Source organism: Geotrypetes seraphini, chromosome 8 (assembly GCF_902459505.1).
Source record: "Geotrypetes seraphini chromosome 8, aGeoSer1.1, whole genome shotgun sequence".
In the NCBI taxonomy this organism is placed as follows: domain Eukaryota; kingdom Metazoa; phylum Chordata; class Amphibia; order Gymnophiona; family Dermophiidae; genus Geotrypetes; species Geotrypetes seraphini.
In genome coordinates, this window is record NC_047091.1 from 141,700,480 (window position 1) to 141,727,790 (window position 27,311).

General features: G+C 42.4%; 2 protein-coding genes across 5 annotated transcripts in view; both read right to left on the reverse strand.

Annotated features, from left to right (window-relative positions):
* Positions 1–10,903, reverse strand: part of NOC4L (nucleolar complex associated 4 homolog) — a 36,716-nt gene extending 25,813 nt beyond the window's left edge. The window contains exons 1-3 of the mRNA XM_033953535.1: positions 10,707–10,903; positions 10,406–10,529; positions 1,563–1,669 (exon numbers count right to left, since the gene is read on the reverse strand). Coding sequence (XP_033809426.1) covers positions 1,563–1,669; positions 10,406–10,529; positions 10,707–10,820 — 345 coding nt within the window. The 5' untranslated portion in view covers positions 10,821–10,903. The remainder of the gene's footprint in view (positions 1–1,562; positions 1,670–10,405; positions 10,530–10,706) is intronic.
* An 8,161-nt stretch (positions 10,904–19,064) lies between these two features.
* Positions 19,065–27,311, reverse strand: part of LOC117364636 (E1A-binding protein p400-like) — a 203,503-nt gene continuing 195,256 nt past the window's right edge. For all 4 annotated transcript variants that reach the window (XM_033954039.1, XM_033954040.1, XM_033954038.1 and 1 more), the window contains 4 exons: positions 24,748–24,887; positions 22,873–23,019; positions 22,630–22,704; positions 19,065–22,073 (listed from right to left, as the gene is read on the reverse strand). In XM_033954039.1, coding sequence (XP_033809930.1) covers positions 21,966–22,073; positions 22,630–22,704; positions 22,873–23,019; positions 24,748–24,887 — 470 coding nt within the window. In that variant the 3' untranslated portion in view covers positions 19,065–21,965. The remainder of the gene's footprint in view (positions 22,074–22,629; positions 22,705–22,872; positions 23,020–24,747; positions 24,888–27,311) is intronic.

Sequence of the window (27,311 nt, forward strand, 5' to 3'; positions counted from 1 at the left end):
AAGAACCTAAGAACTGCAATACTGGGAGAGACTGAAGGGCCATCAAGCCCAGTATCCTGTTTCCAATAGTGGCCAACCCAGGTTCCAAGTACCTAGCTAGATCCTAAGTAGTAAAACAGATTTTATACTGCTTATCCTAGGAATAAGCAGTGGATTTGCCCATGTCATCTCACTAATGGCCTATAGACTTCTAACATTTTTTAAACCTTGCTAAGCTAACTGATTTTACCACACTCTCTGGCAACAAATTCCAGACTTTAAATTAATGTTGTGTAAAGAAATATTTTCTCTAGTTTGTTTTAAATCTACTACTTGTTAGCTTCATTGCATGCCCCCTTGTCCTAGTATTTTTAGTCAAAGTAAACAAGCAATTCACATCTACTCTTTCTACTCCACTCAATATTTTATAGACCTCTATCATATAACCCCTGAGCCGTCTCTTCTCCAAGCCCTAGCCACTTTAGCCTTTTCTCATAGAGAAGTCATCCCATCCCTTTTATCACCTCTCTCTGTACCTTTTCTAATTCCACTATATCTTTTTGAGATACGGCCAGAATTGCATACAATATTTGAGTTGCGGCCGTACCATAGAGAGATACAAGAGCATTATAACACTTTTATCTTTATTTTTCATTCCTTTCCTGTTAATTCCTAACATTCCATTTGTTTTCTTAGCCACCACAGCTGCACATTGAGCTGAGGGTTTCAACATATCCTCAATGATTACACCTGGGCAGTGACTTCTAACGTGAAACCCTGCATCACGCATCTATAGTTCGGGTTTCTCTTTCCCACATGCATCAATTTGCACTTGCTCACATTAAATGTCATCTACCATTCTGATGCTTAGTCTTCCACTCTCACAAGGTCCTCTTGCAATTTTTCACAATTCTCTTGCAATTTAACAACTTTAAACAACTTTGTGTCATCAGCAAATTTAATTATCTCACTAGTTATTTCCAACTCTAGATCACTGATAAATATGTTAAAACGCAGCAGTCCCAGTACAGACCCCTAGGGAACCACACTATTTACCCCCCACTGTAGGATTTGGAAAGCAGGCCTGTGTGTGGCCCCCGACAGAGGACTGTTGCTAAATTCAGGAGGAGGAAAGAATCCGCAGTGAGGTACAGATGAAAGCTCATAGCATTAGAATCCAGTCCTAGTTCTCAGTGAAGAAACCACTGGATCAAAAATAGAACCCCCCCTAAAAAAACACAAAAACAAACCTGCATATTAATTTAGCTTCTACATTCAATTCTGTAACCTTCTTTCTATTCTGCTTTGAATCCTACCTCTATAAAAGCTGCAGACCTGTCACTATAGCACAGCATAATTACATGGGATTCTACACATGCATTTCCTTAACAAACAAAATATTTTGAAAACCCTAAGTCTGATTATGTATTACAGCCAAAAATAGTGTAATTAAATACTGACTAGTTGCAGAATGGGTATAGACAAGACAATTTCATGATGCTTTTGTTGAAAGTATATATATATATATATATATATATATATATATATATATATATAAAAAAAAGAATATTCTTAGATCTCACCTTAACCTGGAAAGAGCTATGAGCCATTAGTTCCATCAGGCAACAGACACAGCTGTTATAGCGATGCCTCATCCATATTTTGTACTGATCCTCTGCACTATGATTAGCTGCGACAAACAAGATAGAACACATTAACCCACTTCATTCTAAGGTACCTTGCATGCAAAATGATCTGCCCAAAACACAGCAGGGTGTAGCATATAAAAGAGGATTCCTTTCTAGCTACGATAACTGCCATCAGGCCAAGAATCATAAAAGGTGGTGCCCACTTCTGGAATATATCTGCTTCTTTTCTTGCCACACCAACCTTGAAAGCTAACATTTTTGCATACTCTAGATCAGTGTCTCTCAAACTTTCTTGAGCCGGGGCACACAGCTGGAGGCACCCAGAAGTGCCAGGACGTCGCTTTAATGACATCACGCATATGTGTGACATCATCATGTCGATGGCCATGCATGTGCAGAGGCCCTCCAGATGGGCCCTGGGACGCCAGTAGGGGGTGCCAGCAGGGAAGAGGGCCGGAGAGAAGGAGAAGCACTGGTGCCAGCTGATTGCCTACAGCAGTGTTTCTCAACTACTTCAAGCTAAGTACCCCCTAAGTCTAACAAATATCAACCACAGACCTCCCTAGATCCACTCAAGCTCTGTCCCAGATCCCATCCCCTTTACTAATTGTAATGCAATTTTTTTCATTCATTTTTCATATACACAGCAGATATAAATTCTCAAAACGGACGCATTTCAATCACTATATTGAAAATAAAATCATTTTACCTACCGGCGATCCTCTGCAGGCTGCTGTAATTAGTTTTAAAGGTGAGACTGGGAGGCCAGGGGGGAAGCCAGAGGACGCTAGAGAGAAGGGGGAAACATACAGGCCTTCGGCGAATCGGGCAGTACTGGTGCCATACCGCATAGGGAAGTCAGCTGGCAGGCGCCTTTCTTCCTCCTCAGTGTGCTACGGCACACTAGGAATCTCAGGAGGCACACTAGTGTGCCCCGACACACAGTTTGAGATACACTGCTCTAGATACTGGTCCGCCAAAAGATGCTTTTTTATACACATTTTATAACCCATCTATTCAGTGTTTTGAGTAGCTAACGATCTACATATCTAATTAAAATTATAAAAACAAAAAAATACATAAAAACAACAATGAAAACAGTGAAACAAGGCAAACCCTGAGCTACATTGCCCCACCAACTGCTACTTTTCCTTGCATACATAATCCCTAATTTATTGAAACACTACCTGAAAAAAGGGTTTCAGCTGTCTCCTAAACATAGAAATACCTGTCATCACTTTCAATTCTACTGCCAACTACAACAGAGTGCCAGATATGAATACCTAAAGTAACAAGGCCATATCCATAAGCCCAAGTCTATGGGTTGATTTATACAAACTTAAAGCCAAATTAAGATACCAGGGGGGGGGGGGGGAGGGCGCTTCCCCAAAACTAAGCTTTTTGAGTCAAGGTCAAAATTTTAAACTTTATCCTCCTCCACTTCATGGGACATTAACAAAATTCTAAGCCTGCATCCTACATATAAAGCATTACAGTAATCAGGTTATACAGAAACTAAAAGCTGCAGGACAGTTCAAAAATCTTCCAGTGGCAAGTATAACAAACATGATGTAATCAAAGCTTAAAATAAGCAGATTTGTTCATGTCTCTAACCTGGGTCTTCACAGTCAAAAGATGAAATCAAAGTTACTCTTAAGAACTGTACCTCAGAGGCACCTTGGGTTCTGCATCCTTAACTCTATATTTCATGTCTGTCTGTCCAAGTTAGATTGTAAGCTCTTCCGAGCAGGGTCCATCTATTAAATGTCAAAATGTACAGTGCTGCATATGCCTTTCAGTGCTATATAAGTGATAAATAGTAGTAGTAGTAATTTAGGAGATACAGTATTACCTTTTCCACTGTAACCTCACAAAGGGTCCTACAACCAATACTCAGTGCAAAATCAAAAGTTCAGTCTGGTCAATCCTCTCCTCTATCACCCCCAGCCAGTTTAGAACTCTCTCTAAAGCATCCTGAATTGTTGAAGAAATTGGCAGAAGAAACTATTTATCACTGACATATACTTGATACAGAACTCCTAAACTTGCTAACAATAGGGAAAATGGGGCCATAAGACACAGAAAGCAATCATCTCTGCTATACACCAGACCTTAAAAAAACCACTCAGAACAGTCACTCTCAACTGTCACCTTTTGCCTACAATCTGTAAAGCCATGTTAAAACAATCCCAGTTATACTGGTCCTTTAAAAAGGACAGAAATGCAAAGTGCTTAGATTTCTCAAATATCAATAAGAACATAAGAAGTTGCCTCTGCTGGGTCAGACCATAGGTCCATCGTGCCCAGCAGTCCGCTCCCACGGCGGCCCATCAGGTCCATGACCTGTAAGGTGATCCTTTGCCTAAAACCCTTCAATCCCCTTCATCCCTCTATCTATACCCTTACATAATCCTATCCTATTCTTCTATCTGTATCCCTCAATCCCCGCATCCAGCAGGAATTTATCCCCGTAATGTACTCTGTCCTATCACAGCCTCCGGAAGCGCATTCCAGGTGACCACCACCCTCTGAGTGAAAAAGAATTTCCTAACATTGGTTCTAAACCTGTCCCCTTTCAATTTCTCCAAGTGTCCCCTTGTTCTAAAATTAAAAAAGTGGTGGGTGACTGACTGCACATCAGGACACAAACAGAGAAGTAGGTTAAATGCTCAACTTTCAACAAATTTGAGCCTAAATCTTCCCCAAAACTAATTCATATACACATGTAACATCCACAAACATATGGGAGGTCTGCACACAATGCCCAGGCCCACCGACTTTAGACACAGGCCTACCCAGGAGAAGCGCATCTCTGATAGAGCTCCCCAAATCCCATCAGCTAGACTCCTGGCTAGAGAATGACACGGTAACAAAATTCATCACCGTTCCCATCTCCGCGGATATCAGGGGGGCCTATCCATAGTATGAATGGGCACAACAACTGACCCTCAAGCTTTGCATTGTAGAATGCTGGTGTAGAAGAACTGAGATAGACACAGGATTGCTTCCCATGGTTATCCGCAGGGACGGGAATGGTGATGAATTCTGTCACCCTGTCATTCTCTACTTCTAGCATCTCTCCCTCCCCCGACCGTGTTCCATCGTCTCTCAACTCCACCCCTCAACTCCATGTACAGTAAAACCTTAGAATGCAAGTAACTTGGTATGCAAGTGTTTTGCAAGAAAAGCAAAATATTTTATTAATAAATTTTAACTTGATATGCAAGCAATGTCTTGCGATACAAGTACATACAGTATATACACATCACAACATCAGAACTGAACAGATGGTTATTCTCTCTCTGACACTGCAAGAGTGTACTGACTGTTCTTTTTTTTTTTTTTTTTTTTTCAGTTCAATAATTTTTATTAAGTATTTTAAAGGATACAAGAATCATTTAAAGTACATAGAAACAAAATAAAGCTTCCTGTATATAAAATATATAAATCTATGTTTAACTGTATAGGAGCAAAGGCTCCAATTATTAAAAATGTATGTAAGGGATATATAAGATGAAGATGAGAGAGAGCAGTAAAGAAAAAGGAAAGAAAAATGAAAGAGAGAAGAGAGGAGAAGAAAAGGATAACAGGAGTGTCTAAGAAGATGAGCGTACATAGGAGTCTAAGAATGACCATGGAGATTTGTTGTATTTCAAGTTCATGCAGGTTCGGAATGTAACTCTCTTCTCATATGCATAGGATTCAAATCTATGATACATACTCAGAGAGTTCCACCAAAAGGTATAATCTAATAGCGAGGGTGATTTCCAATTTTTTAGAATGTGCATGAAAGCAGTCACCAACATGGTATCAATGAGTTTAGGTGGACAATTTGATTGTGTGAAACATGGGTGTTGAGAGCGAAGGATTACAATGTCTATAGAGATTTCTTCTGAGCAGTTAGTAATAGATTGTATGGTGTTCCAGACATAGGTCCAAAAAGAGCGGACTAGAGTACAATGAAATAACATATGATCAAGAGTTCCTTCCTCTTTCAAACAGTTCCAGCAAACAGAGTCTTGCTTTAAGTTAGCTTTCCACATGCGAAGTGGGGTCCATATTGCCTGCCACATAAGAAAGTACATTGATTGTGATACTCTAGAAGATAAAAGCGGGCGATTTGTTGATGACCAGAAAAGCTCCCAATCAATGTCAGAAAGCGGAGTGGTAAGTATAGCGTCCCAGTGCTTCATAGAGTGAGGTGAAAAAGTGAAGGAGTGATCTCTTAAAATACTGTAGAAGGATGATATCGCCTTGCCTTTTAATAGAGACAGAGAAGACCAGTTGTAAATAGTATTTTTGGAAGTCATATAGTCAAATCGTATATGCAAAGAAGGCAATACTCCAGTGAGAGAACGCCATTGTGAATAAGTAGAAGGAGGCAGCGAGTATGTAGAGCACAGTATATCGAATGGAACTAACGAGTTGAGGGTAGACAATTGATGGACAAACCATATACCTGCCCGCTGCCACCTTTTCCATGATAGAGATTTGTCGTGATTTTGAATTTTGGGATTGTTCCAAAGGGACATGAGTGGACTAACATTAACTGAGATTTCAGTCAATGTATCTATAAGATAAAGAGCATGCTGCGTTGCACCCAATAAAGAGTATCTCTTTAAGTGCCTTGGTATTGACACCGTTAGTAAGCATGAGATGTGTAAAGGCGTACATAAAAAACATTCCATTTCAAACCAGGCAGGAAGATCTTGAGTGGGAAGATTTTGAGTGGAGGAGTTAGTGAGCCAGTAAGCTCCATATTTGGCTAATGAAGCAATATAATAGTGATAGAAATCAGGAAAGTTGAGACCACCGTTGATCTTAGAGGCTTTCAGTTTGGCGAGAGCAATTCGAGGTTTTTTCTTGTTCCAAATGAATTCAGATATTTTCATATTTAGCCAATTAAATAATAATTTCCGGCATAACAGAGGGAGCATAGAAAGGATATAATTAATTTGAGGGGCCAGAGTCATTTTGATGGATGCAATTCTACCCCACCAGGATAAAAAGAGTGGAGTCCATCGAGATGTAGTGTTTAGAACTAGATTTTTGACTTTAGATATATTAAGATCTTGAGCATGAACCGAATCTTTATGTATTAAAATCCCCAAGTATTTCACAGCTTCATGTGACCATGAGAAAGGAAAATGAGCCAAATCTGATGGAAGTATATTATCATTTAGAGGGAAGATCTCTGATTTCTCCCAATTAACAGAGTATCCGGAAAGGAGGGAGTATTGAGTGATAATGTGAATAAGATTGGGAAGGGAGAGTAAAGGGTCTCTCAGAAAAAGTAAAACATCATCTGCATAAGCTGCTAATTTGAAATCTCGATCAGAGGAGGGAATACCTTTAATTGAGGGACTTTGTCGTATAGCTGAAAGGAGTGGCTCTAACACTAAATTAAATAGCAATGGTGAGAGAGGACAGCCTTGTCGAGTACCTCTATGGAGGGGAAATTTATTGGATAAAGAATTGTTAATCCTAATACGAGCTGTGGGTTGATGATATAGCGTTTTTATCCAGTTTGTAAAAAATGGGCCAAAATTATACCACTTCAGGACATGGAAAAGGAAAGGCCACTCCACTCGGTCAAAGGCTTTTTCAGCATCAATAGCTAGGCCTATTACAGGGTCTGACATTGTTTTAGCATGAGCGTTAATATAGTGAAATAGGCGCAGGTTGTCTCCTATATATCTTTGTTTAATGAACCCTGTTTGATCTTTATGTATAAGCAATGGGATTATTTTGGTAAGTCTTAATGCAAGTAATTTTGCCATTATCTTGTAGTCTAAATTGAGGAGAGAGATGGGGCGAAAGTTTTTAACTAAAGTGTCATCTCTGTCAGGTTTAGGGATTACTACAATGGTGGCCTCGGTGAAATTGAATTGCTTGTCCGGAGTGGAGTGGAGGAAGTCATAATATTTAAGGAGATGAGGAGCTAGTAGGGTGCGAAATTGCTTAAAGAATTCGTTCGTGAAGCCGTCTGGGCCAGGGGCTTTCCCAGCAGGTAAGGAAGATATGGCAGTTTCAATTTCTAATATAGTTATTGGAGAATCAAGTTCCAATTTAACAGATTCTGGAATGGTCGGATGAGTTAAGGAGGTAAGAAATGAGTCTATATCTGCTTCAGGAGTGGTAGATTCGGATTGGTATAAAGAAGTATAGAATTTTTCAAATTGAGAGGAAATTAGAGATCTGGTTTTGACTAATTGACCTGATGGATTCTGAATAGCCGTTATATGTAGTCTTTTAGATTTATTTTTAAGGTATCTGGCCAAAGGACGACCCATTATATTATCTCCCATGTAATGACCAGAGTTAGAGATAAAAATATCACGCCTAGCTATATATGAAACTAAAGTATTATATTCATATTTAAGATTTTGAATACGTTGGAAAGTATTTGGGTCATGTATGTGATTAGACATATGTTGTAATTCTAAGGTTTTGATGGAGTTTTCTAAATCTTTTTCCTTTCTCATGGACTGTTTCTTTTTCCAAGAGGCAATTTTAATCAATTCACCTCTAAGGGTTACTTTGTATGCTTCCCAGACAATGGAAGGGCAAATTTCAGGATCTTTAGAATTATTTTCAAAAAACTCCGCAGTGAAAGAATTGATTTTTTCAATAATTTCCTCGTCTAGCAGTAAGGCGTTGTTTAGCCGCCATGAAGGGGATTCCTTATGTGGGGCTGAGATGGATATATATAAAGAGATGGCAGCATGATCAGTGAGAGAGATTGGATGTATAATGGTATTGGTGAGATCTTGAATAAGAGAAGGGGATAAGAGAAAATAATCGATTCTCGAGTATGTATTATGTGGAGGTGAAAAATGTGTGTATTCTCTACCTTTCGGGTAAAGCAAGCGCCAAGGATCCACAAGAGAAAAGGCGTCCTTTAAAGCATGAAGAGCTGTGAAAGACTTGGATTTGGAGGGTTTACAAGAAGAAGATCTGTCAATATATAGATCTTGAATTTGATTAAAGTCCCCTCCCAATATCAGAGAACAAGTATCAAATTCAACTATCGCCAGCTGAAGCTCTTTGAAAAAGTTTGGGTGGTCTTTGACCGGGCCGTATATATTAAGAAAAATAAAATTAGTTGAGTGTATCGCAGCATGTACTAGACACCATCTTCCTTCAGTGTCTATTTTAAAATTGTGAATAACGGGAAATAGTTTATCATTGAAAAATATTGACACACCATTTTTCTTTTGATGAGTTGCAGGGGAATATAAGTAAGTTGAAAATCCCTTTAGTTGAAATTTCGAGGCAGCAGCGGGTAGGAGGTGGGTTTCCTGCAAATAAATTATATCAGGATGTTTATTGGATACATAATTAGCTATCTTTTTCCTTTTAATGGGATGGTTAAGACCATTCACATTAAAGGAAAAAACATGTAAATCAGCCATAATATATGATATATATTGTTGAATCATAGATTATATCTCCTCTGTCCAGAAAAATAATTGATATAATTGTAAGCTCGGGCAGACACTCCTGTCTAAGAAGAAGAGAGATAGAAAAAAGTGTGAAAGTAAAAGAAAAGAAATCAATAATATCAGCATAGTATATGGTCAGAAAAAGAATGGACCACACTATTCTACATATTTTAAAACATTTTAAATGTGATCCTGTGACCACGGAATAATAACACATATGGAACAACTAATAAATTCCACACCTATTCAATAATAGAAAATTTGAGATTAGTGTGCTTGATTTAGCAGAATATATGACATAGTATATACAATTATAAGAAGATGAATAGACAAAATAGACAGTGAATTTGGAGCTATCCAAGCAGGATGTCATATCTCTATATTGATCAATCTAAGGTAGGTTTAAAAGATGCAAAAATAAGAGGAGTTAGACCGTTGGATCCATCGCCAGGGCGCCGCCAGCTACTGTCACAGGTATAGAATCTATAAATTGTTGAGCAGTTATTGTGTCTGTGAAGGTGTGTGATTTCCCATCATGCCAAATGCGTAATGATGCAGGATATATAAGTGCAAATCGCACTCCTCGATGATGAAGTATGGAGCATAGTGGTGTCATCGCCTTACGAAGGGAGGATACATGTAAAGAGTAGTCATTGAATAGTAGCAATTTTTGTAGTGTAGTGACTGTTCTAAACAAGCAAAGTCTTTCAATACAAGTACCTATAGTATTTTGAATTAAAGTTTTTGGGTTGTGGAACGAATCGTCTGAGTTTCCATTATTTCTTATGGGGAAATTTGCTGATATATGAGTGTTTTGGATTACAAGCATGGTTTCCAAATGAATTATGCTCATAAACCAAGGTTTTACTGTACATTTTAAAGCCTTAGTTTCTTTGCCTGCAGTAACTCTCACCCACTGTTTGCACTAGTTCGGAGCCTACCCTTTAACACTATTTCTTGTTTCTGCAAAGGTAGAACCAGGTCAGAGGGAAGGCTCGGGGATGGTGCACCCAGCGAATATATTTTTATTGGGATTTATAAAAAATTGATGACTGCTGGCCAAAAAAATGAAGGCTTTAAAATGAGGGGAGTTTTGAGCTGCCTGGTGAAAGCAGGGATCTCATGCCACACACTTTGAGCTCAGACCCATCTAGAGTCGGATGCCTGGCGATGCCCTTAGCACACACTACTTGAGCAATAATAATGTTAACCTTGTTACCCGTTCTGAGCTCGTTGGGGAGAAAGGGACATAAAACTAATCAAATAAGTACGTAAATAAATAAATACATAAATTCAACAGGAGGTATATCATCTCTCAGCCTGCTTTCTTGCCTGCAGCCGTCGGCTCATCCTCTTCTGATAAAGTGCCAACGAAAAGTTCCCCTCTTTCTAGCAAGCTGCCAAACAACCTGCTGCACGTTCGAACTGCGGAAAGGATCTCATCTTCCTTCTCGGACTTGTAAAATAAGAAAGAGAAAAATGCAAATGAACAGGACAGGCGGGGATGCAGGTCTTCCCGATCCCTGCATTTGCCGGGCACGCGAGCGCTAAAGCACCACCGTGCACGCCCCGCACCCATGCGGACTAAGATAAAAGGCAAGAGGACACACAAGCTCAGGAGAAAGCTCCTCACCTGTAAGAATTCCAAGATGTCAAAAACGGCGTTGGCGTTCCCTCGGCTTTGCAGCACCAACTCCAGACTCCGCGCCAATACGGAACCGGCATCATTCTCCCGCACGGCCGCCATTTTCCGGGCCCAGCCTTGCGCGCATGCGCGGGAAAATCGATAGCGCCCACTTGGTGCCTGCGAGTGCGGCAGAATAGTCAGCGCCACCGCGGGGCAGGAGGGTGCGCTACAGGCAGTTGGCTCCTACCTGTGATAAGGTAATACAGTACAGTGGTGCCTCGCATAACGGACGCCTCGCACAGCGAACGCTGCGCACAACGAACTTTATGTCTTGATTCGTACAACGAACTTCGTTTCACACAACGAAGTCGCCCGAGCTGCATCCTTCCGCGCAGGCACTGCGCTTAACTGCCCTCTCTCCGCCTGGCTCCCTCTTGCCCCCCCCCGACTCCCCGACACGATCGGGGCAAGAGGGAGCCCAAGCCCTCTTGCCCCCCCGACTCCCCGACACGATCGGGGCAAGAGGGAGCTCAAGCCCTCTTGCCCCCCCGACTCCCCGACACGATCGGGGCAAGAGGGAGCCCAAGCCCTCTTGCCCCCCCGACTCCCCGACACGATCGGGCCAGGAGGGAGCCCAAGTCCTCCTGGCCACGGCGACCCCCTAACCCCACCCTGCACTACATTACGGGCAGGAGGGATCCCAGGCCCTCCTGCCCTCGACGCAAACCCCCCCCTCCCCCCAACGACCGCCCCCCCCAAGAACCTCCGACCGCCCCCCAGCCGACCCGCGACCCCCCTGGCCGACCCCCACGACACCCCCAACCCCCTTCCCCGTACCTTTCTGTAGTTGGCCGGACAGACGGGAGCCAAACCCGCCTGTCCGGCAGGCAGCCAACGACGGAATGAGGCCGGATTGGCCCATCCGTCCCAAAGCTCCGCCTACTGGTGGGGCCTAAGGCGCCTGGGCCAATCAGAATAGGCCCGGGAGCCTTAGGTCCCTCCTGGGGGCGGGGCCTGAGGCACATGGGCCCAACCCGACCATGTGCCTCAGGCCCTGCCCCCAGGAGGGACCTAAGGCTCCCGGGCCTATTCTGATTGGCCCAGGCGCCTTAGGCCCCACCAGTAGGCGGAGCTTTGGGACGGATGGGCCAATCCGGCCTCATTCCGTCGTTGGCTGCCTGCCGGACAGGCGGGTTTGGCTCCCGTCTGTCCGGCCAACTACAGAAAGGTACGGGGAAGGGGGTTGGGGGTGTCGTGGGGGTCGGCCAGGGGGGTCGCGGGTCGGCTGGGGGGGCGGTCGGAGGTTCTTGGGGGGGGCGGTCGTTGGGGGGAGGGGGGGTTTGCGTCGAGGGCAGGAGGGCCTGGGATCCCTCCTGCCCGTAATGTAGTGCAGGGTGGGGTTAGGGGGTCGCCGTGGCCAGGAGGACTTGGGCTCCCTCCTGGCCCGATATTGTCGGGGAGTTGGGGAATCGGCGGGGCAAGAGGGCTTGGGCTCCCTCTTGCCCCGATCGTGTCGGGGAGTCGGGGGGGCAAGAGGGCTTGGGCTCCCTCTTGCCCCGATCGTGTCGGGGAGTCGGGGGGCAAGAGGGCTTGGGCTCCCTCTTGCCCCGATCGTGTCGGGGAGTCGGGGGGGGGGCAGGAGGGCTTGGGCTCCCTCTTGCCCCGATCGTGTCGGGGAGTCGGGGGGGGCAAGAGGGCTTGGGCTCCCTCTTGCCCCGATCGTGTCGGGGAGTCGGGGGGCAAGAGGGCTTGGGCTCCCTCTTGCCCCGATCGTGTCGGGGAGTCGGGGGGGCAAGAGGGCTTGAGCTCCCTCTTGCCCCGATCGTGTCGGGGGTGCCAGGGACCACACGGAGTCACCCACCGTACCACCCGATTCGGGTAAGCGCAGGTATCGGTGGGTGGCTTATTTGCGGGGGGGTGCCTTATTTTACATTTTTTTCTAAAAAGGGGGGGCTGTCTTATTTGATGGCCCTGCCTTATCATCGGGGAAACACGGTAGAAAAAAAAAAAAATGAACAGTTAAGTCCCAGTTTTTGCCGCTGAGACTCTGCCCTCTCACTGTAAAATTAGACTCTACTTAGTCTGTCTTTAAATTTAAAAAATGTGTGTTGTTTTAAAAAACAATTATGTTTTTAGATGTATCTAAATAAAAATAATAACCAAAAATTTATCTTTTTTTATGTCATCTTAGCATATTTTATGCTGCAGAACGAATTATTTTTTTTTACATGTATTCCTATGGGAAAACGCGTTTCACATAACGAACGTTTCACATAACAAACTTGCTCCTGGAACCAATTAAGTTCGTTGTGTGAGGCACCACTGTATTTAGAAATAAAACAAAAATACAGGAAACAAGTTAATACAGTACCTTTTGTATTGGACTAACACAATGTATTTTATGATTAGCTTTCAAAGGTAACTCTTTCTTCATCTCTCTGTCTCTTATTTATTACTGTGTGTCTTGAAAGGAAAAGGATTGGGACTTCTATACTGCCTTTGTATAGTTTTACTAAACTAAACTAAACCTTAGGTTTGTATACCGCGCCATCTCCACAAGCGTAGAGCTCGGCACGGTTAGGTTGAAAAGGAGCTATAATGAAGGGTTATAGGAAAGGAGCTACAATAAAGGGTTATAGGAAAGGAGCTAGGAAGATAAAGAGGGACAGGGTACCAAAGAGCGGGAGGTGTTAGATTTTTGAAAAGAGTCAAGTTTTACAGCCACACTCATAGGTAGGTCACCAGATTTTGCGTCTTGAAAAAGAGGATGTGTGACCCTAATCCGTTCTATCCCCCAACCCCAGATCCACACAAACCTCATCTCTTTGCGCAGATGTGACATGATGACATCACAGCATCGCATCCGCGCAGATGCACTGCAGACTCGGCCCAGATCTCAATAGCTTTTTAAAACCTGGTCAAAGTGCCAGGTTTTGAAAAGCCATCCGGATGACCAGACAGTTCCCTAAAAAGAGGACATGTCTAGGTAAATCCGTACATCAGGAACGTCAGGTACTTAAAGAATTTTCTCTCTCTGTCCCTGTGGGCTCACTATTTATCTGAGTTAGTCCAAAAGGTATTACCTTATTTCTTTTATTTTTGTTTAATTTCTAAATATTGCCTTGCTAAGTGGACTAACACGACCACCACATCATTTCTACCTGTGATATGAAATAATTGGGAATAGTCAGGAAATAAAGAAAGGCAATACTTTGTGTTGGAACCAACTGTTTCTTGGCTAGCATTCCATAACTTCTAAATTTGTTAACAATGGCAAAGTAGGATCAAATATAAACAAAACTAAAAACCACAGAAAGAACTCTCTTCCATATAGCAAATTAAAAAAACAAAAAAACATCACTCAAAACAAAACTTCCCATTTGACCAAAATTCCAGAGCTAGTCAAGAAATGGGTGAATCCATTACAAAGGTGTTACCTGTCTGTATATCCAATAGGGCAACACAGATGTCAAATCTCTCGAGGACTCCCTTTTCTAGCATTGCCATACTGGGACAGACTGAAGATCCATCAAGCCCAGTATTCTTTTTCCAACAGTGGCCAACACAGGTCACAGGTACCTGGCAAGATTCCAAGACTAAAGGCACATTTTACAAAGTTATAGTAGCAATTCCCACACAGCAAATGCAACAAAGCCCATTCAATTTTTAAGGGCTTCATCACCATTTGCACATTGGGTATTGCTATCGCAACTTTGTAAAAGGGGCCCTAAAACAGTTTTTATGCTACTTATCCTACAAATAAGCAGTGTGTTTTCCTAAGTCCTTAATAATGGTTTACGGACTTTCAGGAAATTATCCAAACCCTTTTTAAACCCTGCTGATTTACCACATTCTCTGGCAATGAATTTGAGTTTAATTATGCCTTTTCTCACTCATTAGAACTTTGTTGTCAGTGCAGTCATTCTAATCATATGAACATCAATCAATTGATTTACAAAGAAATGAAAAACCAGCGGACATGATCTGGAGTTCCTTCCACAATTTAGAATGGAATAACTACATCAAATTATATAATAAATACTCTAAATCATACTGTGTCCTGGACTCATGTCCCCCAGAAATTATGAAAGCAGCTCCATTAGACTTTAAACTATCTCTACTGAATTATCTAACCAATAACCTAAACAATGGAAAACTCCTCACTAATAATGGTCATATTATAATAACCAGGGGTCTCAAGTGCTCACAGTCAGATGCCCGATGTTTAGAGTTTTAGAATTGTGTAACTATTTAGGTTATGTAGGTTACAAAAAAAATCTTAATAATAAGGCTTTGGATGTATTTAAATTTTTCAGATTCTATTTTTAGAATATTTAAATGTTTAACCATTAGCAGTGCCTTGGAGCCCCTTTTCAGCACAAGTATTTAGTGCTTTATATTCTGACTGAGTACGCTAGTATCACTTTAAAATAACATAAAAAAATATTTTTTGTTTTATTTGTAGTGCTACCTATGGTGCTTGTCCTGATGAAGCTCTTGTTTAAATAATAGGAGCGAAACGGAGATCTTCCATCGTTAAGAAGAAAATTGAAACAAAGTACTTTTCAGCTAAAGAATATGAAAAGCTAAGTACTTTTAATTAAACATGGGAGAGTGATGCATTAGAAATTTAGATTACTAGATCATTTTATCAGTTTCTCTAAATTAAAGAAAAAAGCATAAAAATAATAAAAAAAATAATCAATGTTATAGAGAGTATACGGGACCAATGATAGCTCACTGAATTAGTCACTAGCTTTGAGAAAAACATCGGGCTTCTGACTGTGAGCACTTGAGACCCCTGGTTTCTCTCTAGACTACTTATTCAAGTGGTTATAGACTTGTGTGATAGCATATTATAATAACCCCAATCCCAAAAAAATTGTAAAGAATCATCAATATCAGTAACCAACTATAGACCAGTAGCATCTATTCCTTTTATAGTAAAACTCATGGAAGGATTGGTACACACCCAACTAATGGAATATCTTGACCAATTCTCTCTTCTGCACGATGCTCAATCAGGTTTTAGGCCTCTGTTTAGCACTGAGACAGTAATTGCGGCTATCCTGGACAATTTGCGTTACTTGTTCAGTAAGGGTCTCAACGCCCTAAACATGCAATTTGACATGAGCTCTGTCTTTGACTTGGTGGACCATGGAATCATGGAAACTGTTACAATGCCTAGACGCAATTGGAATCAGAGGAGAGGTACTGAACTGGTTTCGAGGTTTCCTTATATCACGCACCTACCAAGTCCGTTTTAATCACAATCTCTCTGACACATGGAGCAATCCATCTGGCCACAGGGATCACCACTATCCCCTTTGTTCTTCAATGTTTACATGTCCTCATTGGGTGCACAATTGTCCCAGCTGGGGATAAAACTATTTAGTTACGCTGACGACTTCACAATAATTATCCCAGCCACTAACTCTGTCTTAGAAGTCACCCCCAAAGCAACAGAAGTACTAAATCGAATGGAGCAATGGATGACTGAATTCAGACTAAAACTAAACTCAGAGAAAACAAAATTTTTCATAGCATCGTCACACCCACTTGACACTAAAGCATCAATGTGCATCAATAACCATTCAACCCACTATGAAGGTATTGGGAGTAACACTGGACCTGAGCCTGACCATGAAAGACCAGGTAGACTCCTTGATTAGAAAAATTTTTCTCACCCTCTGGAAGCTTCGGTCCATCAGAGCTTACTTCAATGTCTCATCATTTCGAACTCTGGTACAATCCCTTATACTGAGTCAACTTGATTATTGTAACATCGCCCAGAAGAATATGCGGCAATTGCAACTGGTATAAAATGCAGCGGTTAGACTACTTTGTGGACTGAATAAGTTTGATCGACTTCTACACTGGCTGCCGATGGAGGCACATGTGAAATTCAAGTTTGGTTGTTTTTGCTTCAAGGTATTTTATGGCTTAGCCCCTAAATATATAACAGACCTTTTCTCTTTCACAATCAACAGACACAGGTGAAGCTCACACCTGAACTTTGTTTCTCCACCGATTAGAGGTTGTAAATTTAAAAGTTATCACCAACATCTTTTCTCACATCAAGCTGCACTATGGGGTAAAGATCTAGAACAATTACTCGTACCTACTACTTATAGGGAATTCAGGAAATGCCTAAAAACACATCTGTTCCTGAAATACTTCAGAAACCAACCTATACAATCTTAGTCCTCAACAAACGATCTCTAGAACTGTTAATCACTTAAGTCTGTACTTTGTTTATTCCACTCAATCTGTAACATCTTTAATCATTGTAAACCGCATAGAACTTCACGGTCCTGCGGTATATAAATTGTTATTATTATTATTAATCACTGCTTTCACAAGCAAGCTCTATGCCAAGAAAAGCTATTAGTAGAAAAAAAATCTAAGCATAACTTCCCTCCCCTCTACCTTTTCCCCTGTACTCGTTTGACCTGGTAGTGTATAGAAAGTTTAATTTTTTCCCATTGTAACTTTTCTTTAAAAAAAAACAAAAACAATTTTAAATCTGGATATTGCAAACTACCACCTAATGTTCAGCACTAATGACACGCAAATTATATGCACAGTTAGTAATGAGCACGGGAACATTAAGGGAGGGGGGGAAACGTGATTGGTGCATCTGCACAAAAATTATGCAGTAAGCTCAGCTCTTGTGACCATGCACCAGGCAAACCCAAAATTCAAGCACACATTGGCACCTATGTTAAGTGCCTTTAAATATAAACTTTCCAATTTTTTCTTACTTGGAAGGCTTATATTTAAGCTGGAAACAGGTGCCAATGTGTGCTTTCAGCTTTGTTTGCTCTGACTCACACACATTTGTCTCATTGCACTGCCAGTTTTTAAGGGCTTAAATGGGCTTCCTTCTTAGGGTTGCCAGATTTCCTCTTTTAAAAGAGGACAGCTGGCCCTGCCCTGTTCCACCCCCAGCCCCACCCCATTCTACCTCCATCTCTGCACTGTTCCACCCCCAGCTGAACCTCCTATCTCCTTCCTCCAAGGTTTGGAGGGCCTCTGTGAATACGTGGATGTCAACATGATGACATCATGCACATGTACATTTGTATGACATCATCACGCCAATGTCCGTGCATGTGCAGACATGGCCCTGAGCTCGGAGGACTTCCAAAACCCAAATAAACTGCTGGGTTTGGAAATCTCTCCAGGCATCTGGACAGTCCTCTAAAAATAGGACATGTCTGTGTTTTCCCAGACGTCTGGTAACCCTATTCCTTCTACTTCTAAATTAAATAAAAAACGGCAGATTTTACAGACTGGATCATGAGAAATCCTCTCTTCAAACATCCTAACGCACACTCTAAGTTGACATTAAGTTTTCAGTGATAAGGGTGGCTTTGTTTTCTGCACTGTTTCCTGAACATTGGGAAGGAATAGGAAATGACCTTATCAACTACATTTGTGTGCTATTTATGCTAATCTTTGTCACACACACACTCTCTCACACCAGAGCTCTTTGGGCATGTGCTGAGTTAAGAAAAACAAGTATTGTAACTATGAAAATTGTAATCCATTAACTGTATATTATGTATGGGGCTGGCAACCTTTTTAAAGCAAAGAGCCAATTTATCCAAAATGTTTGGCCCAAGATTTACAAAGAGCCCGCAAGGTGTAACTTCTCTCTCCTCCAACCCCTCACAGGTCGCTGCAGCTCTCATTCCTCTGCCCCTCCCCCCAACACATAGCCAAGGTTCTTTCCCCTCACCAGGCCCTGACCCTTTAATTGCCCTCCCAACCCCATTAACCCCCCCCCCCCCCCCGGGCCTACTGAGGTACCTGGTGGTTCAGCAGGAGTCTTTGTGGCAGGAGCATGGGCTCAGGGGGAGGGGGATTAAATGGTCAGGCCCTGGAGAGCTGCAGCCACATGCAAGGAAAGCTGCATGTGGTATGTGAGCCACAGGTTGCCGACCCCTGCCCTAAGGTGTATGATCTTTAAATGGTTAAGGCCTAATGCTTGTTCTATTGATCACTCTCTCCTCAAAAATGGATTTCCTGTCTTATTAACCCTCTTTCTTCCTCCCCTCTTAAAGTCAATCAATTTGTACCTTTGCTTAATCTTTGTAAACCGCATAGAACTTCACGGTATTGCGGTATATAAGCTGTTATTATTATTATTATGTTTCCTATAACTCGTTCTGGACTCATTGGGAAGAACGGGATAGAAAATGAATTAAATAAATAAATAAAATTCTGTGCTCATCAATGCCAGTACTATTCCAGCGCTAATTGACTCTAGCACCAGCATTACGTATTCAAGATTGGCTCGCTGGCCATCCAAATTGACATCTTTCCCCACTTCATTTGCAAAAACAACAGACTAAAACATGCAGTAATAAAAATGTACACTTTATTACACGGTCCACACATCACAATCACATAAATACATATTCACAAATATTTACAGCTCAAACCTTTCTTTCAAACAATCCTGGCAGGGAAAAGGCAATGTACGAGTAATTAAAGAATATCAACTTGGAGATAAACTATTAAACAAGTCACAAAAATTAGTAACATCAGCTACATTCAAGAAACAATTGCACTCAAAATAAGACCAGACTCCTCCCTATGCACAACACTCAAAGTGACTGTTTCAAATTACAACTGCAGGACATGAGCTATTTTGGAGAGGGAATATATCCCACTATATGCTGTTGTGCACAGAACACACACAGAAAAGACTATTTTCAAAGCTACTGTATTTACTCAGGTAAACTTCCCCGAGCATCTAGATTAGGGGACTAAGTGCTAAAACATGGACAGCTATGCTGAGATGTTAGATCAGAGAAACAGGTCATGAATTTTCAGCATTAGGTACTAACAGGTGCCTAAAATTTAGGAAAATTTTCATGACAACTTTGATGCCTGAAAATCCAGCCTAAATTTAGATTGCAAACATAGATCCTGAACATTGTTTGAAAATGGAGCCCTTACACTGGCTTTTACAAAGCTGCGGTAGAGGTTTCTACTGTGAGCCGGCGATGCTCATAATCCTTTGAGCATTTACCTCGCCGGCCCGTGGTAGAAGCCTTTATCGCAGCTTTGTAAAAGGAACTCTTTACTTGTTTTCAAAGATTGCTCACCAACTGCCCCTGCCTACATCAACAATCTCCTCGCTGTCTCCCCCCTTCCTCCACCTACTGCTCTCCGCCTCAATATCTCCCACGAAATGGCCTTTAGCTATCTTAGCCCTAAACTCTGGAACACATGTCCACCTCACATCAGGACTGAATCCTCTTTACAAAACTTTGTCTCTATGCAAAACACACCTCTTTTCCAAGACCTTTGGGCCATCCCTTTCATAAATCTTCCTCCTTTATCTCTTTGTTTACCCTCCCTTCTATTCTCTCTCTTCCCCCTTTTTTATTATTGTGGCTGTTAACTTAATCTCATAGATAGTACCACTGCTGGCCTCCTTTGGGGTATATCAAGCTCTATGAATAAATAAATAAATAAATAAATAAATAAATAAAAGGGCACGGTCAGAAAAAATCCAAAAAATAACTTACAAATATTTCCAACTATTTACAAGAAGCAAAAACATCACACTACATGGTACCTTTGTAAATTAAGGATATCTACAAATGTTTACATCCATTGGTTACACTGCAGCAAGTGTAAGAGAAGCCTGCCGAAGAGGACAGCAGCAAACACCCTTATCTTTCCCCCTCCCCCAATATGAATAAAGAGGAAGACTAGAATAGTTAAGCCTGTGTCCTTCATCTATTTCAAATGCATAAGGAACGGGCATGTCCAGATCATAAGCAGCAACACAGGAAACCAAGTTCCTCTTCACATTTCTGGGATTTCCACGGTCTCTCGTAAAATCAGATGCAGGATAAACAGATGACTGATGACACTTGATCTACAGTATGCATAGTGTGAGAATCTCTTACTATCAGCAACACATATCTCTCTTTAATGAAAAAAACAACAACAACCCTGTAAACACTTGTGTTGTAGTGCTATCAAATTCAGTTAGGCCTGAATAGAGATTATAAGACAGAAAAGAAAAAAAAAATCACAAAAAGCCCCCAAATACTGTAAAAATAATGGATAGAGTCACTGAGCATTGGGCACACAGGCAGTGTGACATTGTGAAATACATAAGAGCAACCTCAGCACATTAAAAATATCTTGAGCTTTATGAGATCAGCTTTCAAAGTAATGTTTAACCTCGCTAATCAGTCATCTAAGAAATACTCTCTTCAATGTAGCTTAACACATGTACTTTTAGCTATTTTGAGAGGAGCCTTGTTTAGGTGAGAAGTTTGAAATAACAAATGAAGACTGCATTTACATACTTTCTAAAAACTAGCACAAATCCTGTGGATAAAATGTACTCAGAGTGGACCATTTGATGACTGCCTCTTAATATAAGTAAAACTAAACCTTGAAATGAATTAATACACCACAAAATTCAGGATGGGAACTTTGTTGCGGGTGTTTCAGATGGAGTGGGCCACTGGGGTTATGGTTTGACCAAAATTTTGCCCAACACAGCAATTAGAGAGCATGGGAGTGGGGCAGAAATTGGTTCTTCCAGCTAAAAAGATGTTCTGTTACCTCTGCCTGGCTATAAAAATTGTCACAGGTAGAACAGTTAAATGTAGCTGTGTAGTTTCACAGTAGATATCCCCAGGACACGTTTAGGTTATGGAAGAAAATTTTCACACAGACATGATCCATGAATTAAAGGTACACAGGAACAAAATTATCCTGTTAAGTGACTTAATCAAAACTGGCTTGGAACCAATTTTCACACTGAAAGTATCTACACACATTTGCTTGGAACCTTGTAGTGGGGATAAAGAACATGTGCCTGCTTTTTCTGTGGGTGGATTTTTGTTGAAAAAAGTACAAGTGAAAATGTGAATTAGCTGTTTTCACTTTTCTTACACGACTTAAGCTCATCCTGAGAAGAGAATTTTAAAATAAATCATTAATGTAAGGGAAATGCTTTCCATCCCTATAAATCCCTCTGAAAACTGTTATTTTCATATTGAATATTTCCATGAAGCTGAGATTCCCTTTAGGTGATCCAAAGTTGCACAATCCAGTGTCTACTCATTAGGACTATGACGGATAAAGAAGTTGTCCTCATTAGCACCAGAAGACAGGCCCTTTGGTCTTCCACTGTCTGAAGCCCATCAGCAGGGCACCCTGCCTGCATTTCTGCTGGCTGATTAGGGCTCAGGAGTTGTTATTCCTTGGGCTGTGATACAGGCTCTAGATTATTTTCTGCTGGACCACCTGCCCGGCAGTGGAGCCTGCGGGAATCACCTGCTGCTGCCCTGAGGCTGTGGTCTGTGTCAGTGTTACTGTCTGTGGCTGTACCTAAAAGAAGGAAGAGATCAAGAGGAGAAAGTAACTGGGAAAGAAATCCTTAAAAAAACAAAACCCAAAACCAAACTACTGCTGACACATTTCTCATCCTGAAGTAGATAATGCAATTAATATCATTTTGCAACCTCTCCTATAGTCTTTAAATAGTACTACTTAATTATTTAATGATATTTCTTACCTGGAGTGGGAGTAAAGGGGTGTGGATTTGATATACCACCTTTTCCATAGCAGCTCCTTGTGACCCTGGGCAAGTCACTTAACCCTGCATTGCCCTAGGTACAAAAAAAAAAGTACCTGCATATATAATAAATATCAACTACTTTGACTGCATCACATACAGATATATATGCAGGTACTTTTTTGAGTGGCGCAGCACAAGCCCTTAAGGATCCCAATGAGCTGCAGTGGGAATTGAATATGGTCCCCTGGTCCCCAACCCACTGCACTAATCATTAGACCCTCCACTCCACTAATTCTATATTAAGTTCATAGTTGAGGCCTGAAGAATACATGTAACCATGAAAATTTTTTTTCATGTAAAACCTACCTGGGAGGTAGAACCCATTGCTTGCAGACTGGTTACGGCTGTTTGCTGCTGTACTACCTGTGGAAGTTTTGAGACCTTTAATAAAAGGAGAGAAACATTTTATTAGAAATAGAGCTCACACAGGTTTCACCTGATGTATTAGTCACCTATAATCTAACAATATGATCTTTCCTTTTATCATTTTGCAAAAGCATCACACAAAATAGAGAAAAAACTGTAGCAAGGGGAAGTGGTTATTTGTACCTGAATTTGTGCCTGAACTGGCAGAGTCCCAGCAGCTTTTTGGGCGGGGCTGATGGGAGTGGTTAGGAACTGGGTTTTGATAGCAGACTGGGTGGTATAAGTGACTTTCTGTTGCTGGGACTGGACAGTCACCTGTTGTGCAGTAATCTTTGGGGAAACATTGAGACAGTAGGCAGTAAAGAGTTATGAGAACAAACAAAAACATAGAATAAAAATTTTCTTAACACTGGCATTTGTAGGCAACTTGAATATCTACAGCTTCTGAAAGCATACATGCAGGGCAGGATTAATTCGGTGAGGGCCCCAAGGCACACAAGTACACTGGGCTCCCTGCCCCGCCCCACCCCACCATGCGTCCAGGCGGAAACAGGAAGCTACGTCAGAGGGAAGCTTTGGGCAAGCAGCACCGCTTGCACAATTACAGTTCCCGTTGCCTTTCTTACCCGCGTTGCTTGCTTGTCTTACTTTCCGTCGATTGGGGGGGGGTTCCCACTCAGGGTGGGGCTCGCGTTGCCGATCGATGCTGGAGGGGCTCATCGCCGTTTGGAAAAAACAATGTTGATGCCTTCCTTCATCGGGCCCCCCTGACCATTTTGGGCCCTAGGCACGTGCCTACTTGGCCTATTGGTTAATCCTGCCCTGCATACATGGTGTGTTTTCTTAGGAGGGTTAAAGATGTCTAGGCTTAGTTTCATTATCCTATTTATCTAAATTCAGGACCTGCCGCTCAACTAAGGGTCTACATTATTAAGAGGGGCATTATCCAGTACAGTAAAACCTACATAATATACAGCAGGCAAAATAACCAAACAACGTCCAGTGGCTTGTTATTGTTTAGCTTTCTCTACTGAGCTGAGCCTGATTTCTAGCCTGAGCACATCTTGTTCATCAGGGCAGCTGGAGACTGGCAGCATTGCTGAATTAGGATGCTCGCTACACTAGGAGGATCACCACCCAGTACTGAGCAGTACCGCAGCACCTTAAACTGCAATGTACCCCTCCAGCGCTTCAAGTCTGATCTAAAAACATCTCACTTTCAGGATGCTATCCAATAAACATTACTCTTTTTTCTTTCTCTAAGCATGGAGGCACTGGATGAGAGTCATGATTGCATAGCTTTTCTCCCATCCTATCATGAATTATGTAGTTCCTCCCTCCTTCCCCCTTATTTGCTTTCTTTTGTTCTTCTCTTTCCCCAATTATTTTAGCCTGTGCACCGCTCAGGTGACTTGTCCAATGAGCAGGATAGAAAGCCTTTAATAAACCTGGAAACTTGGACTGAGCTCTTAGGAAATTACATTCTGCTCTTGAAATGAGAAAGCAGAATATACTGCTATGAGAACGATGACTAGCTATGAGAAATGGCTCCTATGCAGCGGTATAGTGAGGGTGCAGTAGCGCCCCTCCCCTGCCCTCTTCTCTGCCCCCCATCCCCATTCGCTCCTTCCCCGCCCCCTCCTGCCTCAAATACCCCTTCTCCCATAATTCTTTAACGTTCCCAGCACGAGCATCAACCCCAACCTGCTGATCACACCAGCGTTGGCTCTTCCTCCGATGTCACTTCCTAGGCGTGAGTCCAGGAAGTGATGTCAGAGGAACAGCTGACGCTGGCACGATTATCAGTTTGGAGTTGCTGCTTGCGCTGCAAATGTTATAGAGGCACGGAGGAAGGGAAGTGGCACTTGCAGTAGTGGGGAGGACAGACAGGAGGATGGGCGCTGACAAACCCACCAAGACGGCACCTGGAGTGGACCACCCTCCAGCCCCCCCTTACTATGCCACTGCTCCAATGAGAAGTCTTACTGAAGAAGATAAACACACAAACCATATAAATTCAAAATACTAACAGACCTGGCAAATGAGCAAAACACCTACCTTCTGCTGCACAGTGGTTTGGGCTGCAGTGGTCTGAGGCTGGATAGTTTTCTGTTGTTGTTGCTGCTGTGTCGCATGGTGCTGTTTGAGCTTCAGAAGCTGCTGGACATTCAATGGCTGAGCAACCACAGTTTGCCCCGCTGCAGAGATCAGAAAGGCAAAAGAAAATAGCAACTTGCCAAAAGTATAATTTACTAAAAAAACAAAAAACAAACCTGAAAGGCAGCCAATCAAGCAACTGGGCCGAGCAGAAATCTTTCTTAGGAAAATAAGGAATACAACAGGTCAGCTTTAAAAAGCAATGATACTGTTCAGACTATTCACTTCTACAATGCTACTAGACATATGTATATTATAAACAACTATCAAGATTTGCTCTCTGCTAATTATAACAATGCAAAGAAATTGTTTCAATTATATAAACGTGCAACTTTTGGTCTTCTTCTGGAGATCGTCAACACCAGACTCAAACTGTGATGGTGTCTTTTGGGATATGTAAAATTTTCCTCTAGCAACTAAACTCAACACCAATTAATTTCAGTGGTCAATGGAGATCACTCTGAGGAAAAGGTGGTTTGCCTCAAGGTTTGGTTCTTGGGCCTGTTCTTTTTAACATTTTTTGTAAGCGATATTGCTGAAGGCAAGATTTGCCTCTTTGCGGATTATACCAAAATCTGCAATAGAGTAGACACCCCTGATGGTTTGAAGAACATGAGAAAGGACCTAGTAAAGCTTAAAGACTGCCCAAGACTCTGCCAATGAAGATGCAAAATTCCTGGTTGAGTGCGCCTCGAGAGAAACTGGTAGCTGCTTACCACAGGTGATATATGCTGACGAAATGGGCATGCGAATCCATCTGGCTATAGAGGGATTGGATGCCAGGCTGCCATGCCTGGACTGGCTGGTTAGCACAAACAGATGGTTGGAACAGCTTCACCTGGTCCCTTTCACACCACTGTTGAAAAGCCGTCCAAGCTTTGGCATGGGCCGCCATAGCAGAAGGCTTCATAACCCAGAATGGTAATAACCACTTCTGAATATCCTTTGCAAACTAAGGCCGTGCTTTCAAGAGCCATATCGTAAGACCAAAGCGCCGTGGATTCTCCATGGGGACTGGTCCCCGACTGAGGTGTCCACAATGAAGAGGGAGCTTGAGGCTCCTGTCCTATTGAAGACGTACTAGGTCTGCATACCATAAATGGCAAGGCTAGTCTGGGGCAATTATGATCACGAGTTCTGGATGAGTCATGATCCTGCGGATGACCTGGACCACCAGGGAAGACATAAAGAAGTCCTTTTGAGTTTGCAGACAGGAGCCATCAAATCCATTATCGGACTGCCCCAGCGACGCACAATGAGATCGAATGCCCTTTGGGATACAGACCATTCCCCTGGGTCCAGGAACTGCCAACTGTGAAAGTCAGTCTGAACAGTTTCCACTCCGGCCACATGGGCAAAGGAAAGAGCCTGCAGATGGATTTCCGCCACCAGAAGAGCATCTGAGTTTCCAGACGTAAGGGAGGGCTCCTTGTTTGTTCACATATGTTTCTGCTGTGGCATTATCGGAGAACACATTTACAAACTTTCCCTTGAAGACCTTTCTAGAGCTTTCAATGCTAGCCAAATGGCTCAGAGCTCCAGACAGTTTATGGACCACCCCTTCTGATGGTGAGTTCACTGGCCCTGAATCGAGCAGTCCCCACAGTGGGTTCCCCAGTCGAAGAGGCTGGCATCGGTCGTGAGAGTCATTCATTCCATAATTTGGAAAGGCATGCCCTTCGACAATGTCTCCTTGAAGCCACCAGCACAGGCTGTTTTTCACTGTCCCTATTCATTGCAGCTGCATCTTAAAAGAATGCCTCTGAGGGGACCACCAAGACAGAAGAGCATCCTGGAGAGGCTGCATGTGCAGAGATGCTGCCATGGAGTCCAACACCTGAAGGTAATGCCAAGCAGCAGGAATCAGTATTGCTAAGAAAGTGAAGATTTGTTGCTCGAGTTTCTGTTTGCATGGCTTAGGCCATGTGGAAATGCGGGATCCTCAGAAAAACATTTACGGCTTTGAGATCCAAGATGGGCCTCCAGTCTTCTGTGCCTTTCTTGAGCATTTGCTTGAGCCCAATTAATCAACGGGGACAGGTTCTATGGCCCAAATATCTAAGAGACTTTGAAATGTGGCTTGGACCTTGACCTCTTTTGCCAGCTGCCCAGCTGGAGAATCATAAGAACATAAGAATTGCCGCTGCTGGGTCATATCAGTGGTCTATCGTGCCTAGCAGTCTGCTTACTCGGCAGCCCTCTGGTCAAAGTCCAGTGCCTTGAGACTAGCCCTACCTGCGTGCATTCCGGTTCAGTAGGAACTTCTCGAACTTGGTCTTGAATCCTTGGTCTTGGTCTTGAATCCAAGTTTTCCCCTATGACAGACTCCGGAAGAGCGTTCCAGTTTTCTACCACTCTCTGGGTGAAGAAGAACTTCCTTACGTTCGTACAGAATCTATCTCCTTTCAATTTTAGAGAGTGCCCTCTCGTTCTCCCTATCTTAGAGAGAGTGAACAACCTGTCCT